Source organism: Hypanus sabinus, chromosome 3 (genome assembly GCF_030144855.1).
Source record: "Hypanus sabinus isolate sHypSab1 chromosome 3, sHypSab1.hap1, whole genome shotgun sequence".
NCBI classification, from domain to species: Eukaryota; Metazoa; Chordata; class Chondrichthyes; order Myliobatiformes; family Dasyatidae; genus Hypanus; species Hypanus sabinus.
The window spans coordinates 28,423,847-28,444,007 of record NC_082708.1 but is presented as its reverse complement, the minus strand read 5'-3'; the positions used below and the strand labels follow the sequence as shown (position 1 = coordinate 28,444,007).

Here is a 20,161-nt window from a genome sequence, read left to right as displayed (position 1 = left end):
AGAGTCAGCACTAGTTTGTGATGAGTAATGAACAGCTTGTAATAGCAAATGTTGGCCACTGTAGCTGACATTGTCAATGTGAATAGCATTACTGGTGGAAGCTATTAGTTCCATCTCTCCTGTACAAGTTCCCAACTCCCTGGTTCCCAGAGAATTTACTCCCTTGCCATGATAACAAGGTAGGATCTGGCAGAACATCAACCAAGAGCTTAGGCAGTGATCTCTAACTCATGCTGAAACTATATGCTTGTCATTTTTGGAGGAACAATTCCCAATATACCACTCCACCACCTCGGCATTTCCTTGCAGTTTGTCCTGTCATTCATGAACATGGGCCTTTTGCAGATTTGGCTTTGGCTGAAGCCAGGCACAGAAATGTTTACATCTTAATACTGGAGATACTAGAATCTACAGATGCTGCAACAAACAAAGTGAGACTCTTCATCTAATAGAGGGGCGGTGGCCTGTATAAAAAAAGTGGGGACAAAGGGATGGCTGGCTGGTACTAAGTGCATCCAGTTTGGGGGGGGGGGGGGGGCGTGGTGAAAGGAAGATGAAAGATAGGGTGAAGAATATTGGAAAGGGTCTAGAGGAAGTCTGCAAGAATGACCTCACTACAGGAGGGATGTGGAAGACATAAAAAGGGTGAAGGGGAGATTTACAAGGACTTTGCCGGGATTGGGGAGCATGCCTTATGAGAATAGGTTGAGTGAACTCGGCCTTTTCTCCTCGGAGCAACGGAGGATGAGAGATGACCTGATAGAGGTGTATAAGATGATGAGAGTCATTGATCGCGTAGATAGTTGGAGGCTTTTTCCCAGGGCACAGGTTTAAGGTGCTGAGGAGCACGTACAGAGGAGATGTCATGGGTAAGTTTTTTACTCAGAGAGTGGTGAGTGCGTGGAATGGGCTGCCGGCAACAGTGGTGGAGGTGGATGTGATAGGATCTTTTAAGAGACATTTGGATAGATACATGGAGCTTAGAAAAATAGAGGGCTATGGGTAAGTCTAGTAATTTCTAATAAGGACATGTTTGGCACAACTTTGTGGGCTGAAGGGCCTATATTGTGCTGTAGGTGTTCTATGGTTCTGTGACCCTGGGGATGAAAGTGGATCTGGACCTGTAGTTACTTGAGTTCACATGAATGAAGGTGGATCTCACTGACATCTACTGAATATTGAACAGCCTCAGACAGAGTGGATGTGGAGAGGACGTTTCCAATAGTGGGAGAGTCTCAGGCCAGAGGACACAGCCTCGGAATAGAAAGACCTCCTTTTAGAAGGTTCAAAGGTTCATTTATTGTTAAAGCATGCATCCATACACAACTCTGTAATTTGTCTTCTCCAGATAGGCACAAAACAAAGAAAGAACATGAAAATGATTCAGAGAGAAACATTAAACCTCCCCTCCCCGTATGAAAAAAGAATGGCATCCCAATCATCATTACCCTAACACCCCTCCCCAAGCACAAAACGGAGTAGGAACATCGACCCTCAAGTAACAACCCCTCCCTTGCACAAAAACAAACAGAACATCAGCCCCCCAAGCACCCTCCCTTCACACAATAAAACAGAAACATGACGGGCAATAAAAAACACAGAGTATAAAAACCATAAGTCTGAAAAGGTCTGCAGTCCATAAACACGGAACCACGATACCATCCTCTGATATCACCGACATTCATCGGAAGATAAGTTTACCTGCCTGTCACAGCGAGCCACACTGCAAAAGGTCACTCACAGACTCCACTTCTGGCAGTGATCAGAAGGCAGGCAGTCGGCACTGAAACCCTCACTTGCCTTCCGCATTCGCCTCGATGTCTACCTTGATACTATAGTTGGCGATTAATGGATGCTTTAAACAGCGGAATGGAGTCTAACAACGGCTCTTGAAGTTCCTTTCCACCGAAGCCATCCGAGTACACGCTCGCTTCCCGGAATCTTTTCGGAAACAGCAAAGCACTGGATCACTCAATCTCCAAACTGTAAATCACAGGCTCTAACTGTCCCGGAAAAACATTTAAGGTGAAAAACAGACCTAAAAGGAGTAAAAAAGACATTTCGATTTGCTCTGTGGAAGATGTCCACAGGGAGCGTTGTCCGCTGGCACCATCAGATGAGGAGGAATTTCTTAAGGCAGGGGTGGTTAATATGTGGAATTTTTTACTATGGAGAGTGTGTCATTGGGTAATTTTAAATCTGAGGATGATAGATTCTTGAATAGTAAGGGCATCAAAGGTTATGGGGAGATGGCAAGAGAAGCTCAAAGTTTCAAAGTACATTTATTATCTAAGGATGTATAAATTATGCAACCTTGAGATTTGTTTGCTTGCAAGAAACCTGAAGAACCCAATTAAAAAAAAATTAAATAACGACCAACACTCAATGTGCAGGGAAAGGAAAAAAATAACACAAATAACATTCCAAGCCAAAATAAGTCCTTAAATCTGAACCCCAGAGCAGCCCAGAGTAGGCCCAAAGCCTCGGTATCAGTTTGTCATATTAGCGGATATGGAACGCAGCAACCGGCGCAGTCTTCATAACTTCAGCACCATGGGGAAAGGAGTCAGTATCACGGGAGAGTGAGCGAAATCAGCTCTCTCCTCCTATCCAGACACCCTGTCTTTCCCGCCTATCTGGGTCGGTGTTTAAATTGAGCGCATTGTACCTTGCTCTAGGACCTGGCACTGCTGCAGCAAAAGGCTCTGGGCCTAGACCACACCGCCCAGTGACTCACTCTGGGCCTAGATTTCGCCACTCAGCCCAAAGGCACTCTGGATTTCTCCACATCAGTTCGACGCCCAGGCCTGCTGCATGGGCATCGAAATTCCTCTGCCTCAGCTTCTCCTCTCCGAATGGCTCACTCCATCCGTGTTGATTCTGCACTGTATCAGCACGGTTCATCCCTCAAATTCACTTCACCTTCGCTCGCCTCTTAATGGTTTGCGGTGATAATTTACCACAGTTTACTTCAGTAAAGGTGTTATTAGTAAAGTTTTTAGTCAAGTTTCTTGCCTTTCGAACTACCAGTAAGCTATTGCATGCGTTCGGTAGCATCATCCACCAAATGGGTTTGAGGGGGAAAATAAACCAACAATCAATGGTAGAGCAGGCTCAATGGGCCGAATGGCCTAATTCTGCTCTCATGTCGAATGGTTTTAGAATAGTAGTCATAGAAAAGTACAGTAGAGAAACAGGCTCCTTCAGCCAATCCGTTTAAACTATCAAGTCCCATCGGCCTGCACCCAGACCATAGCCGTTCATATTCCTATCCAAACCTCTCTTAAATGTTTAAAGCTCGCATGCACCTCTTGTGTTGGGAGCTCATTCCACACTCACATGACTCTCTGGCTGAAGAAGTTTTCCCTTGTGTTCCCCTTAAACTTTTCACCTTTCACCCTTAACCCATGACCTCTAGTTGTAGTAGCACCCAACCTCGGTGGAAAAAGCCTGCTTGTATTTACCCTGTTTATACCCCTCATAATTTCATATACCCTTATCAAATTTCCCCTCAGTCTTCTACGTTCCAAGGAATAAAATGCTAATCTCTTCAATCTTTTCTTCCTACTCCAGTGGTCCAGTATTAAGGAGTGGCCAAGTGGTTAAGGCATTGGTCTAGTGATTTGAAGGTCACTAGTTCGAGCCTCAGCTAAGGCTGTGTGTTGTGTCCTTGAGCAAGGCACTTAACCACACATTGCTCTGCGACGACACCAGTGACAAGCTATATCGGCCCTTGCCCTTCCCTTGGACAACGTCGGTGGCATGGAGAGGAGAGACTTGCAGCATGGGTAACTGCCAGTCTCCCTTTCAACCCTGCCCAGACCTGCCCCCTGGAAACTTTCCAAGGCGCAAATCTGTATTCTATCGAGACTAATGGATGCCTATTATTAGTGGTCCAGTCCTGGCAACATCCTTCGAAATTGTCTATGTATTCTTTCAACTTTATTTACAATTTTCCTGTAGGTAGGTGACCAAAACTGCACAGGACACTCCAAATTAGGCCTCTTATATACCAATGACAACATAACATCCCATCCCCTGAACAGATTCCAAGCAAATACTGATCTATTTAAGATCCCCCATCTCTTTTGGCTCCATGCATAGATTACCATTCTGATCTTCCAGAGGACCAATTTTGTCCGTTGTAATCCTTTTGCTCTTAACCTATCAGTGGAATTCCTTCGGATACTCCTTTAGCTTGTCTTCTTTTAGTCCTCCTGATTTCCTTCTTAAGTGAAGTGTTCTCTTGCATTTCTTAAACTCCACAAGTACCCCATTTGTTCCTACCTGCCTATACTTGCTATGCACCTCCTTTATTTTTTTAACCAGGGCTTCAATATCTCTTGAAAACCAAGATTCCCGAAATCTGTTATCTTTATCTTTTATTCTGATAGCATATGCAAGCTCTGTACTCTCAAAATTTCACTTTTGAAGGCCTCATACCTACCAAATGCACCTTTGCCAGAAGACAGCCTGTCCCAATGCACACTTGCAACACCCTTTCTGGTACCATGAAAACTGGCCTTTCTCCAATTTACAATCTCAGCCCGCAGACCAGACCTACCTATTTCCTTATCTACTTTGAAACTAATGGCATTATGATCGCTAGTTTCAAAGTGTTCTCTACACAAAGTTCTGTTGCCTGCCTTGTTTCATTCCCTAATAACAGATCAAGTATTGCACACTCTCTTGTTGGAACTTCTATGTACTGATTAAGGAAACTTACCTGAATGTACCAACTCTATCCCATCTAGTCCTTTTACAGAATGGGAGTCCCAGTCAATATGTGGATAGTTAAAATTACATACTATAACAACCTCAAACAAGAGAAAATCTGCAGATGCTGGAAATCCAAGCAACACGCACAAAATGTTGGAGGAACTCAGCAGGCCAGGCAGCATCTATGGAAAAGAGTACAGTTGAAGTTTTGGCCAAAACCCCTTTGGCAGGACTGACAACCTTATGTTTCTTGAAACAGTCTGTGATCTCTACATATTTGTTCCTCTAAATCTCATGGACTGTTGGGTGATCTGCAATATAGCCCCATTAACGTAGTCATACCTTTCTCATTCCTCAGTTTCACCCATAGAGTCTCATTAGATGACTTCTCCAGTCTGTCCTGACTGAGCTCTGCCGTAACATTTTCACTGACTATAAACGCCACCCCTCCTTCTTTAATTCCTCCCACTCAGTCACATCTAAAATAACGAAATCCCGGAATATTGTGCTGCCAGCCCTGCCCTCTCCTGCAAACAGGTCTGACTAATGACTACAGTATCATAATTCCATGTATTAATCCATGCCCTGAGCTTATCTGCCTTTCCAAAACTTGCATTGAAATATCTGCAACTTAGAATATTAGTCGCACCTTCTTCAGTCTTTTGATTCCTGACTTTGTCTGAGGTCTTAACAACATCTGTCTCCTCTATCTGTTCTTGCACTCTGGTTCCCATCCCACTGTAAATCTAGTGCCCCACCGTGCAGCATTAGCAAACCTTCCTACTAGGGTATTAGACCCCCCACCAGTTCACGCACAAACCATTTCTTTTGTACAGATCCCACCTTCCCTGGAAGAGAACCCGAAGACCCAAAAATATGATGCTCTCCCTCCTGCATCAACTCCTTAGCCATGTGCTAAACTATACAATCTTCCAGTTTTCTGGCCTCACTAGCACATGGCGTGGATAGTAATCCTGAGACCACAACCTTACAGGTCCTGCCTTTAAACCTAGCATCTAACTCCTTGAACTCACTTTGCAGAGCCCCGTCACTCTTCCTACCTATGTCATTGGTACCTAATGGACCACAACCCCCCCTCCCCCACTTAAGAATACTGAGGACTTGATCCGAGATGTACCAGACCCGGGCACCCGGAAGGCAATATACTATTCAGGAATCTCGTGCTTTTCCAGAGAATCTCCTTCCTGTTCTCCTGACTAGTGAATTTCCTATCACAATAGCTCTCCTCTTCTCCCCCGCCTCCCTTCCAAGTCACAGAGTCAGACTCAGTACCAGAGACTTCCCCTGCTAGGTCATTCCCCCACCCCCCAACAGCATCCAAAGTACTACACCTGTTGATGGCCACTGAAGTCCTTTGCACCAGCTATTTAACCCCTATCCCTTTCCTGACTGTCACCCAGTTTCCTGTGCCCTGCATCTTGGGTTTAACTACCTCTCTATATGCCCTATCTAGCAACCTCTCAGACTCCCGACTGTTGCAGAGTTCATACAGTTCCAGCTCCAACTCCTTAATGCGGAGTGTTAGAAGCTGCAGTTGGATGCACTTCTCGCAGAAAAAGTCATCAGGTCTCCCTGCCTTCCCACATCCCGCAAAAGGAGCACTATCCTGCCTAGCATCCCTACATTTCTAACTGTGCACATACAAAGAAAAAACAATAAATAAACTGGAGGAAAAAAATTTACGTACAGATTTTTTTTTGCCTTCTCTCACTTCAGCCTCGAGGCTAAAGCCTCGAAGAGCTGAAGCATTAAATAACCACTCCAACAACGGCTGCTCCACTTGCCCCCGCCTTATTTTTATTTGTTCTTACCAATCAATCCCGATTGATGATTGGCTGCCTCTCAAACACCAAACTACCGCAGATCGATGTCTTATGTACTCAGTCGGAGAACCTGAGTGAGCCAGGTCTTCCCACACTTCTGATTGCTGATTGGCTGCTGTTAAACACTGGAGTCTATCTCTTAAACCTGGTGCCCAGACTTATCTCTAACTTTCCTGCCTGCTACATCACTTCCTTTTACTCTTGTGAGCACTGCGCCATGTTGGAATTCTCTTGGGAGCCTCAAAGGGCTGGTGTGGTCGAGCAGCACTCTGATCACCAGAACCATGAGCAAGTGTTCAGAATCAAAATCAGGCTTATCATCGATGACATACGTCATGAAATGTGTTGCTTTATGGCAGTGGTACGGAGCAAGACATAAAATATTACTAAAAGTCACAATTAAAAAGTGAATAACTGGTGCAAAAGAGGTATTGTGAGGTTTTTCCTGAACCAGCCCACCTTTCTTCCCAGCACTGAGATTCAAAGCCTTCAAACAGTTTAAATTCACTAATGTTTCAGGTACCTCATCACTAAAGACCAACTTAACTCGCTACGGCAGCCTTTACAGTTGGACCCAATCTGATGCTCAGAGGAGGTAGAACGTGAGCTGAATATGTGCAGGGGAGTGTTCAAATCTGTGGGAATTGATGGGTATGCAGGGAATATAAAGCGGGCTTAAGATAGATTTAATATAAATGGGTGCATGCTCAGAGGGCTGAAGTATCAGGTTTAATTATCACTTGCATATGTTGTGAAATTTGTCATCTTTGTGGCAGCAGTACAATCCCATACATAATAATAGAGAGAAGCTTGAATTACAGTAAGTATATGTATATTCAATAGTTGAATTAAAATAAGTAGTGCAAGACTAGATATAATAAAGTAGTGAGGTAGTGTTCATGGGTTCATTGTCCTTTCAGATGGCAGAGGGGAAGAAGCTGTTTCTGAATCACTGAGTATGAGCCCTCAGGCTGCAATACCTCCTTCCTGATGGTAACAGTGAGAACAAGGCATGGCCTGGGTGATGGGGGTCTTTAATGATGGGTGCCAACTTTTTGAGGCATTGCTGATTGATGATGTCCTGGATGCTGCGGAGGCTAGTGCCCATGATGGATCTTGTTTCCTTGATCCAAGACGTCACCAGGTCTCCACATGGTCTACTATTGTCCTTCTACACTCTAACTCTGTATGCGACTCCAGGCTCTGCGAGAAGGTTGTGGTACTTTAGGAAGCACAGCAAATACTGGTCCAGCCAGTGCTTCTCGCTTCCTGTGAATTAAAACACAAATAAATCACAAGTGTAAGTTCACTCATTTTCTTGGTAAGGAGGTTTAGTGTGGCAATGGCAATAATCCAAAGGATGGTCAAGAGACCAAAGAAGAGCAGATAAGCTGTCTTTTCAGGAATCGAGAATGAGCAATCAGTGGGCACAATCATCGCTATAGGAGGGCTTTTACCAATTCCGAATGACTCTCCTAACATTATTTATTTTCACAGAGCAAACACGGGGAAATCTGCAGATGCTGGAAATTCAAACAACACCACACACAAAATGCTGGTGGAGCACAGCAGGCCAGGCAGCATCTATAGGGAGAAGCGCTGTCGACGTTTCGGGCTGAGGCCCTTCGTCAGGACTTATTTTCACAGTTTGGTTCTATGTTTAGCTTTCTTGATGCAATTACCCTAGTTTACAAAAGAATTTCCTTATTTTCTCTTGTCAGGGTCTGGATGACGTCATTAAGGACCTGATGGCCTCTGTGAACCGTGAGCTCTCGGAGAAACAGTCACTGGCGGTCAGCACCATGTTCCCCCTCACTAAACTTGAGCTAACGGCCACTACGACACACGGCACTGAGACGTTCATTTTTGAGTTCAGCAGCATTGAGGCACGAGCCGGGTTTGAACAGGCGTTCGAGGAAACCAAGAAGAAATTAGGTAAAAATAAACCTAGAACTTCCAATAAGCAATTTCTTTAAATCTTAATTTTACAATGAACCCCTTAGAACTGGTTAAGTATACGAAGCTTATTTTAGATTCCAGTCTGCTTCTGAGTACCTGAGAATCAAACTGATTAATAATACACCTCACAAAGACTGCTGGGTGCTTCTTCCATCCTGTTGTTAGTTTCATAAGTTCATCCATAATCCAAAATAACTTTCATAAATATTGACTAACATTAATGTTTAAGCTTGTTAGCAATTTTATTACTGTACCATACAGGAATCTTTATCTCTGTTTTAAACACGAACGTCCCCAGTAAGTTAATCCTGTGTCGGTTTATGCTAAACCCAATCTGAGGTATCCTGCTCTGTCTGGTGCGCCTCCGCCAGTGTGAAGGAGAATCATCCCAGGTGATGTCTGCCTGAAACGTTGGTAGTTGAATGGGTGCTGGCACCTATGCTGTGCTTCATTCAGCATTGTGTTTTAGGTTATACCCTGTCAACAACACCAACTGCACATCAGAGCGGACCACTCTGAATTCATTGAACACACAATTCTGTAATCTGTCCTCAACTACTTCAGCTTGCAGAGAGTGCAGTGTCACAAACACCCTGATCTTTGACTCTTCCTCTGTAGACATCTTGGTGTCTGAGACTGTCCCTGCTTATCCTTGACTCTCCTGTGAGGAGAAATATCTTTTCCTACAGTAATACCGCCTCTCATTCTCAGAATCAGAATCAGGTTTATTATCACCAACATGTGACATGAAATTTGTTAACTTAATTTGTTAATTTGTTAGCAGCAGTTCAATGCAATACATAATCTAGCAGAGAGAGAAATAAATAAATACATAATGAGTAAATCAATTACATATATTGAATAGATTTTAAGAAACGTGCAAAAACAGAAATACTGTATATTAAAAAAAAGTGAGGTAGTGTCCAGAGATTCAATGTCCATTTAGGAATCGGATGGCAGAGGGGAAGAAGCTGTTTTTTGAATCGCTGAGTGTGTGCCTTCAAGCTTCTGTACCTCTTACCTGCTGGTAACAGTGAGAAAAGGACATGCCCTGGATGCTGGAGGTCCTTAATAATGGAGTAATGGAATTAATAATGGAGTTTCTCTGAAACCCAACATGATTCACCCTTCCTCATAAAAAAATTAATTAGCTTTATTTGTCATATGTATATTGAAACATCAAAATATATAGTAAAATGCATGATTTGTGTCATCGACCAACACAGTCCAAGAACAGGCCACAAGTGTCACTGTGTGTCTTCCAGTGCCAAAATAGCACACCCAGAACTCTTTGAAATCTGGGAGGAAATCAGAGCATACAGAGGAAACCCATGTGGTCACAGGGAGACAACGGCAGGAATTAAACCAAATCTTGTGATCACTGGCATTTTAAAGCACTATGCTAACTGTGACACTATTATGCCAGCTAGACTGGGCAATCTGGCCAATCCAGACTGGCTCATCCTGGAGAACTTTCACTGAACTGTCTCCAGTAACAATCTATTCATAGCAATAACAATATAATTAACAACAGCAATATATGAATTAAGAAAGAGATCTGGAGTTGTATGCACTACCCTAAATGTGATTATGCTAATATCTTGTGGAATGGTGGTAAGTCTTCCCTACTTTTCATCCCAGCCCCTTCAGGGAAAGGCTAGCATTCAATTAGTTGTCCTGACCACTTGCTGCACCTAACCATCACCTCTCTCTGGTGCTCCTCCCCCTCCCCTTTCTTCCATGGTTTTCTGCCTCCCCTGTCAGATTCTCCCTTCTCCAGCCCTTTATCTCTTTCACCAATCAAATTCCCAGCTCTTTATTTCACCCCTCCACCCCACTGCCCGGTTTCACCCATCACCTACCATCTTGTGCTTCATCCTCCCCTCGCTCCACCTTCTTGCTCTGGCTTCTCGTCTTTTCTTTTTCAGTCCTGATAAAGGGTCTCGGCCTGAAATGTCGACTCTTTACTCTTTTCCATACATGCTGCCTGGCCTGCTGAGTTTGTGTGTGTTGCTGCACTAGTTTGCTAGCTTTTGGAGTTTAATGAATGAGGATCCCCAAATCCCATGATGCTGAGCATGAACAGTAAAATATTAAACTGTTTTCACTCCGAAGTAAACATTATATTTCCCCACATAATACTTCCTTTGCAACTTTTGTTGCTTGCTTACTTAATCTGCTAATATCTCAAGTACGTACCTCTCTGCTCCCCCCCAAAAAACTTTCCCCCGTCCTATTTTTATGTCATCAACAAATTCAACTTCCTCACTTTAAATTACTATCGTATATTATAAACAGTTGTGGTCACAGCAACAGTCCCTGTGCCAAACCATTGGCTACAGATTGCCAAATCAAAATTACACCCTTGTCCTGACTTGCTGCTTCCTATTAGTTAGCCAATTCCTTGTCCTTGCTAATATATTACCTTAAACACATAGATTTTGCATGGCATCTTGTTCAGTGCCCTTTCAAAATTCAAACCTAAAGTCCAATAATTTGCTCCTACTGGTTACCAGCTGAGACTCACTCTGACTGAGACTTCCTCAAAGAACCTTTACTAATTGTCCTGACATCACTTGATCAGATGATGACTTTCCAAATGCTCCCCTTTACCAACTTAATAACAGACTTCAGTATTCTTCCAATAACAGACATTAAGCTAACACCCTTTTTGAATAAGGGCCATAAACGCAAGAGTTTCTGCAGATGCTGGAGATCTCAAGCAAAGCACACAAAATGCTGGAGGAACTCAGCAGGTCAGGCAGCATCTATGGAGGGGAATGAACGGCCAACATGGCAGGCTGATTCCATTGATCAGCACTGAAGAAGGATCTTGGTTCAAAAAGTCAACTATTTATTCCCCACCATAGATGCTACCTGACCTGCTGAGTTCCTTCAGAATTTTGGGTGTGCTACTTTTAAATAAGGGTATCATCTCCCAACCTTTTGTTAGCTCTCTGGTGTCTGAGAATTTTCGGAAGACTACAACCAAAGCATCCACTATCTCTGTAGCTGTTCCTTTAAATCATCAGAGGCTTTACCCCCATTAGCTATTTCTCCTGTGAATTGGGTCTACATTATAAAATGTAGCAGTGGCTGAAAAACTAGACAGCTACACTGGGCAGGAGACCACCATCGCTGTGAGGTGATCCCATCGGTCACCATGCCATTTTCAGTAACAAAGGAGTGGATACACATGTAAGCTAACATTTAGATTTCAGAAGAGCACTCACGACCAAACTGGTAACAGCACTGTATGTCGCGTGAAGTGCAGCCAAAGGTGAAGGGGCAGCACAACGATGAGACGACAGTTCTTCGAGAATGTGTGGCACGTGGATCAGTTTACAGATTGGCAGTCCTTGCTCTTTGCTGATAAAAAGACTGCTCTGTGATTGGTTGATTTAGTGCCACGGCTTTGTTCATGAGGCTAAGCCATTTTCATTCTGGTCCAACCTCCCCCAGCCATCAAAATTCACTTGGACTCAGTTTTTCAATTCATGCTCTGTATTGTTAACATTCTCATTATCTGACCCTCACAGACTGTTTCCCTCAGGAATGTAAAAACCTTCAAAGTAATTGGATGCCAAGTCAATAATCGTCTCTGCTCCAGGCTTAAGCCATCTTTAGCATGTCATCATGTTCCAGTTAAAAATGTTACCATAGCTTCGACTTTAAAGAGACAGTAATCTTTTTTTGATAATCTCCACTAGTTGCATATCCCAGTTTAGAAGCTGCTCATGGTCGTAAATCATTAACACACAGTACCTTGGGAGTGGTCTGGATCCTGGTGATATGCTGACAAAACTGTTCTGCAAGTTGGACCAAACAAAAATCATTGTGAACTTCCTCAGTCCTCTGAATGCTTCAGAGAGTACAGCCGCAGTCAGCACTCCCCTCTATCACTAGGGCTCCTGAATTGTACACCATGTAAGAAATTAAAGATGTGTTTTATCAAACAGTCCATCGTTTGTCGTGTTATCCACCAACTAGATGTGTTAACCCTGGAAGCAATGTGTTCCAATTAGTGTTCCATCTGCTCCCAATGTAGTCAGTACTTCAGTAGCTTAGAGTACCCTTTTATACATACTTTGCCTCCAACTTCCATCCTGCCCTCAAATTTACTTGGTCCATTTCTGCAAACTCTCTCCCCTTTCTCGATCTCCCTGTCTCCATCTCCGGACACAGTCTATAGATTGATATCTTTTATAAACCCACTGACGCTGGCAGCAATCCGCACTATACCTCTGTCCACCCTGTTACTTGTAAAAATGCCATTCCCTTCTCTCAGTTCATCCATCTCCGGCTGCCTCTGCTCTCAGGATGCTTTTCATTTCAGAACAACTGAGATGTCCTTCTTCAAAGAAAGGAGCTTCTCTTCCTCCAGCACCGACACTGCCCTTACCTGCATCTCTTCTATTTTGCATATGTCTGCCCTCACCCCATCCTCACGTTGCCACACCAGGGGTAGGGTTCCTCTTTTGCCCACCTACCACTCCACTAGCCTCCGCACCCAGCACATAATTCTCCTTAACTTCTGCCATATCCAACAGGGTCCCAACCACCAAATACATCTTTCCCTCCCCACACTGACTGCGTTCTGTAGGGACTGCTCCCTATGTAACTTCCTTCTCTGCTCTTCCCTCCCCACTGATCTCCCTCCTGGTCCTTATCCTTGCAAGTGGAACAAATGCTACACCTGCTGCCACACTTCCTCCCTCACTACCATTCAGAGCCTTAAACAGTCCTTCCAGGTGAGGTGACACCTCACCTGTGAGTCTTTTGGGGTCCTGTATCTGGTGCTCCCGGTGTGGCCTCCTGTATGTTGGTGAGACCCGATCTAGATTGGGAGACCACTTCGCCGAGCACCTGTGCTCCATCTGCCAGAAAAGCAGGATTTCAATTGTACTTCCCATTCCCATTCTGACGTGAAAGTCTATGTGGCCTCTAACCTGATGGCATGAGCATCAATTTCTCAAACTTCTGGTAATTCCCCACGCCCCTCCCCCCACCTTCACCATTCCCCCATTTCCATTTTTCCCACTCACCTTATCTCCTTACCTACTTATCGCCTCCCTCTGGTGCTCCTCCCCATTCCCTTTCTTCATGGTCACTGTCCACTCCTATCAGATTCCCCTTTCTCCAGCCCTTTATCTCTTCCACCAATCAACTTCCCGGCTCTTTACTTCGCCTCTCCCCCTCTCCCAGTTTCACCTACCACCTTGTACTTCTTCCTCCCCTCCGCACACTTTCTTAATCTGACTCCTGCTCCCTTCCTTCCCAGTCATGGTGGAGGGTTTCGGCCTGAAACGTCGACTGGTTACTCTTTTCCATAGATGCTGCCTGGCCCGCTGAGTTCCTCCAGAATTTAATGTGTGTTGCACCCTTTCACATATGACCTTTGTTTTATATAGAGTCATGGAATAATACAGCACAGGAGCAGAGACATCTAGTCCTTGCCAAGCCACTAATCTGCCTAGTCCCATTGACCTGCACCCAGACCATTGCCCTCCATACCCCTCCCATTCACGTACCTATCCAAATTTCTCTTAAATGTTGAAATCATCCCCACATCCACCACTTGAGCTGACAGCTTATTCCGTACTCTCACCACAGGCTGAGTGAAGAAGTTCTCCCTTCTGTTCCCCTTAAACTGTTCACCCTTCACCCTTTAGCCGATGACCCAATCTTTGGTTTCACCCAGCCTCAGTGGAAAAAGCCCCTTGTGTTATTTACTCTGCCTGGGTGCTTTCAATTGCATCTGCCTCTAGCATTTCAACTGGCAGCTTGCTCAACATATCTATCACCCTCTATGTGAAAAAGTTGCCTCTTAAAACTTACCCCTCTCACCTTAAGTCTATCCTTGCTAATTTTATCTTTTCCACCTTGTGAAAAAGACCATGACCATTCACCTTATCATACTGGATTCCATGTTATCTCCCCTTCAGACCAACCTATCATGCGGGACCTTGCTAAAGCCCAGGTAGACAATGCCTACTGCCCTATCATCATCAGTGTTCTTGGTCACTTCTTCAAAAAAAAAATTCCAATGTACAAAGCAATGCTATCTAGACTTAATCATTCTTTCCTGGCTTTGCAAATGCAGGTAGATCCTGTCTCTCAGATCCCCTATGGTAGGGGGTCCCAGACTGGGGTCCATAGACTCCCCTGTTAATGATAGGGGGTCCATGGCATAAATTAGGTTGGGAACCCCTGCCCAATGGTTACTTTCACACAACTGATGTTAGGCTCACCAACCTGTAGTTTCCTGAGCAACACACACAAAATGCTGGAAGAACTCAGCAGGTCATGCAACATCTGTGGAAAGGAATAAATAGCTAATGTTTCAGGCCAAGACCCATTATCACAACTGTAAAGGAGGGGGAAAAAAAAAACAGAATAAGAAGATTGTGGGGGGGGGGGGGAGGAGTGGGTTGAGTACAAGCTAGAGGCTGATTGGTGAAGCCAGGTGGGTAGGAGAGGTGGGTATGAAGTAAGAAGTTGGGAGGTGATAGGTGGAAAAGGTAAAGGCTGAAAAAGGAAGAATCTGATAGGAGAGGAGAGTGGGCCATGGGAGAAAGGCAAGGAGTAGGGGCAGCAGTGAGTGGTGATAGACAAGTGAGGAGAATAGAAAAGATAAGAGGGGAGAGTCAAAAGAGGGAAGGAGGAGGGGGGAAATGACTGGAGGTTAGAGAAATCGATGTTCATGCTATCTGGTTGGAGGCTGCCTAGATGGATTTTGAAGTGTTGCTTCTCCAACCCAGGAGTGATTATGGCAGTAGAGCAGGCCTTGGAGCGACAAGTTGGAATGGGAATTGAAATTTAAATGGTTGGCCATCTGGAAATCTTGTTTGTTGAGGATGGAGTGAAGATGCTCAACAGAGCGGTCCCTCAAAGTACTTTGGGTCTCAGCAACATAGAGGAGGCGTCATCGGGAGCACTGGACTCAACATATTTGCAGGAGAAGTGCTGTCTCACCTGAAAGGACTGTTTAGGACTCTGATTGGACGTGGATGAGCAGGTGCAGCACTTCTGCTTGCAGGGATAGGCGCAAGGAGGGATTAATGGAAAAGGGAACCATGTGGAAAGTGGAGAGTGGAGGGGAGGTAAGAGAAAATATGTGTTTGGTAGGAGAAAATCATTAAAGATGGTGGAAGTTGCACAGAGTGATGTTTTGGATGTAGAGGTAAGTGAGGACATGAGCAGGTCTATCCCTGTGGCAGGAAGATGGGGTGAGGGCAGATGTTCGGGAAGTGGAGGAGGTATGGGTGAGGGCAGCATGATTGAAACCTCCATCCTTTGAAGAAGGAGGATATTATCTCTGAAGTCCTGGAAAGGAAAGCCTCATCCTGGGAACAGATGTAGTGGAGAAGGAGCTGAGAAAAGGGAATGATGTTTTTACAGGTGACAGGACAGGAGGAAGTACAGTCAATATTTTATATTAACTCAGAGAGTTGGTATATTTATAAAAGGTAAGAGTAGAATATCTTTCCTGACTTGCCTTGAGCTTGGCATTCAAGATGAGGTAGTAAATTGGATTAGGCATTGGTTTCAGGGGAGAAGGCTGAGAGTGGTTGTAAATGGTTGCCTCTCTGACTGCAGGTCTGTGACTAGTAGTGTACCACAAGGATCAATGTTGGGTCTATTGTTGCTTGTCATCTATATCAGTGATCTGGATGATAATGTGCAAACTGAATCAGTAAATTTGCAGATGATATCAAGATTGGAGGTGTAGTGGACAGTGAGGAAGACTATCAGAGCTTGCAGTGGGATGTGGACCAGATAGAAAAATGGAGTGAGAAATGCCAGATGGAATTTAATGTGTGAAGTGTTGCACTTTGGAAGAACAATCCAGGGTAAGTCTTACACAGTGAATGGTAGGGCTTTGAGGAGTGCTGTAGAACAGAGTGATCTTGGAATGCATATCCATAATTCCTTGAAAGTGGCATTAAAGTCACATAGGGTTGTAAAAGTTCTTGGCTAATTGGCCTTCATAAATCAAAGTATCGACCACAGGAGTTGGAATGTTATATTGAAATTATGTGAGACCTTGATGAACCTATTTTGGAGTATTGTGTCCAGTTCTAGTCAAATACTGACAGAAAGATGTAAATAAGATTGAAAGAGTGTAGAGAAGATTTACAAGGATGTTGTTGGGACTTGGGGACCTGAGTTAAAAAGTTAAATAGATTAGGACTTTATTCCCTGGAACGTAAAAGATTTAGGGGAGCTTTGATAGAAGTATGCAAAATTATGAAGAGTAATGCAGGAAGTCATTTTCCACTGAGGTTGGCTGAGACTACAACTCGAGGTCATGGGTTGGGGTGAAAGGTGAAATGTTTCAGGGAAATATGAAGGGTAACTTCTTCACAGAGGGTGGTGAGAGTGTGAACTGTGCGCAAGTGGTGGATGTGGAGTCAATTTCAACACGTGAGAGTAATTTGGATAGGTACATGGATGAGAGGGGTCATGGGTTGTGGGAACACCAGAAATAGAGTGAGTGCAGTTACTTCCTTCTGGTCAAGAGCCTGATGGTTGAGGGGTAGGAACTGTCTGGTGGTGCGAGTCCTGATGCACCTGCACCTTCTACCTGATGGCTGCAGTGAGAAAGAGCAGGGCTTGGGCAGTGAGGATCTTTGATGATGGATGCTGCTTTTCTACAACAATATTCCATGTCGATGTGTTCGTGGATGGGAGGGTTTTACCTGTCATATACTGGGCCAAATCCACTACCTTTTGTAGGATTTTCCATTCAAAGGCATTGGTGTTCCCATAACACATCCAGTCAGCACACTTTCCACCACACATCTATAGAGGTTTGTCACAGACTCCCGTGGAAGGAAAGACTCTGTCATGCTTTCTTCACAATAATATTTAAATGATGGGTCCAGGACAGGTCCTCTGAGATAGCGACTCCCAGAAATTTAAAGTTACTTTACTTTATTGTCACCAAATAATTGATACTAGAGTGTACAGTCATCACAGTGATAATTGTTTCTGCACTTCACGCTCCCTGAAGTACAAATCGAAGTAAGTATAATAAAAATTTAAATTATGAATCATAATTAGAAAATAGAAAGGGGAAAGTAAGGTAGTGCAAGTCAGGTCCAGATATTTGGAAGGTACTGCCCAGATCCGGGTCAGGATCTCTTCAGCAGTCTTATCACAGTTGGAAAGAAGCTGTTCCCAAATCTGGCCGTACGAATCTTCAAGCTCCTGAACCTTCTCCGGGAGGGAAGAGGGACAAAAAGTGTGTTGGCTGGGTGGGTCATATCCTCGATTATCCTGGCAGCACTGCTCCGACAGCGTGCGGTGTAAAGTGAGTCCAAGGATGGAAGATTGGTTTGTGTGATGCGCTGGGCTCTGTTCACGATCTTCTGCAGCTTCTTCCGGTCTTGGACAGGACAACTTCCATACCGGGTTGTGATGCACCCTAGAAGAATGCTTTCTATGGTGCACCTATAAAAATTAGTGAGGGTTTTAGGGGACAGGCCCTGTCCATCTCGGACCCTCCGATATGTACTGGGTCATGGACCTCTGGTTTCCCTCTCCTGAAGTCTACAGTCAATTCCTCAGTCTTGCTGACATTGAGCGAGAGGTTGTCATTAAGACACCACTCAGCCAAATTTTCAGTTTCCCTCCTGTATGCTGATTCATCACCTCTAATGATACAGCCCACAACAGTGGTGTCGTCAACAAACTTGAATATGGTGTTGGAGCTGTACTCAGCCATACAGTCATAGGTGTAAAGCAAGTAGAGCAGGGGGCTAAGTACACAGGTGCTCCTGTCCTGATGGAGATTGTGGAGATGCTTTTTACCAATCCGAATTGACTAGGGTCTGCAATTGATTAACATACATACTGTATGCGTTACCATACACTACCTTGAGATTTATTTTCTTGCAGGCATTTACAGGAAAATAAAGAAATACAATCAAATTTATAAGAAGGATCTATACGTTAACAAAGGCTGACCAACAACCATTGCGCAAAAGACAAATTGAGCATGAATAGATAGATAGACAGATGGATAGGTAGAAGAGTAGTACTGACAACATGAGTTGTACAGAGTCTTGAGCCTGCAGGGTGTAGGATCAGTTCAGAGTTCAGCAATCGCAGTCTAAATACCCTTTTGCTCCTAACGTACTTATTCTACAACCTCTTAAGATTTTCCTTTACCATAGCTGCCAAAGCATTCTTGTGTATTCATTTTAGGCTCCTGAATTCCCTCCAATGTTTGCGCCTAAATCCTGTATACTTAGGCTTTCCCTGTCCCAGCTGCCCGTATGAAACATTACAGTTATGTAAAGAGGCTAAATAGGCTGATTGATTTCCCTTAGGACGGAAGAGGCTAAGGGGTTCTGACAGATGTACTCAAAAATATGAACATAGGGTAGATAGTCCGAAGATTTTCCTCGTGACAGAGATCAGGTGACAGAGGTAAGAGGTGTAGGGCAGAGGGCAGTCTCAGGGCATCATTGTGCACATTTATGAGGAGTGCTGCCACAAGAAAGCAGCGTCCATCATCCAAGTCATCTCTCTTCTCACGACTACCATTGGGCAGGTGTTCCACACCACTAGAATCAGGAACAGCTATTACCCTACAACCGTCAGGCGCCTGAACCAACATGGCTAACTTCAACATGGACTCACTTTCAGGGACATTGCATCTTGATATTATTTATTTATTCATTTTTTTTATTATTTGCACAATTTGTTTTGCATTGGCTATTTGTCAGTCTTTGTTATTCTAGTTTTTCATCAATTTTACTGGTACTTCTTTATTTTCTTGTAAATTCCTGCAAGAATAGAGATCTCAAAATTGTATATGGTTTGCATATACATACTTTGATAATAAACTTACTTAAAACTTTGTTCACCCTGAGAGTGGTTCCAACTGGGAAGCACTGCCTGAAGGGATGATAGAGGCGACTGCTTTCTCAATATTTCAGGAGTATCTGGATGAACACTTGAATCACCAAGACAAAGTAGCTTATGGACCAAATTCTGGTAAACGGCATTACTGGATGGTGGCAGACAAGATGGGCTGAAGGGCCTGTATCTGCTATATGACTTACTAGAAGAACAATCCTGTTAGCTCAATTCCCTGACTTCTTCCACAACGTCCTGACTTTGATTTCCTTTCCAGTCTTCAACTAATACTTCTTATGGAATATGTGATTGAATCTACTTCTTACCACCCTCCTAGCTAGTGATCCTAGATCATGGAATAAAAAATAATTCCCTGTCATTTTAAGTCAAGTCTTCTGCTTCCTGAATCTTCTGCCACTGGGAATTATTTGTCTTTATTAACTTGTTCTAAACACTTAAAGATTTTGAATGATTCTATCAAATCCCATTTCACCTTCTTCCCAAAGAAGAAGCCGAGTGCGCCCACATAACCAGCATTCCCTGGATGCATGCCAGTAAATCTTTTCCCCATCACATCCAACATGGAGCAAACTGTACAGTGTTGTCAGTCTTGAATTATGTTGCAGACTATTTTTTTCAAGAAAAAGCAGGCAGAGGACTGGGAATAACTCGGTGAGCCTCTCTGACTATTGGTTTTGCTTGGTACAATCTCACTCATTGCAAACAGACATCACCAGAAGATGATTGTCGTATCATATGTCAGAATTAAT

General features: G+C 43.9%; 1 protein-coding gene across 2 annotated transcripts in view; it reads left to right on the top strand.

Moving 5' to 3' along the window:
* The window catches only part of LOC132391139 (rho guanine nucleotide exchange factor 17-like), a 483,152-nt gene that overhangs the window by 410,111 nt on the left and 52,880 nt on the right, over positions 1-20,161 (top strand). For both annotated transcript variants that reach the window (XM_059963957.1, XM_059963956.1), the window contains exon 11: positions 8,285-8,498. In XM_059963957.1, the coding sequence (XP_059819940.1) occupies positions 8,285-8,498 (214 nt within the window). The remainder of the gene's footprint in view (positions 1-8,284; positions 8,499-20,161) is intronic.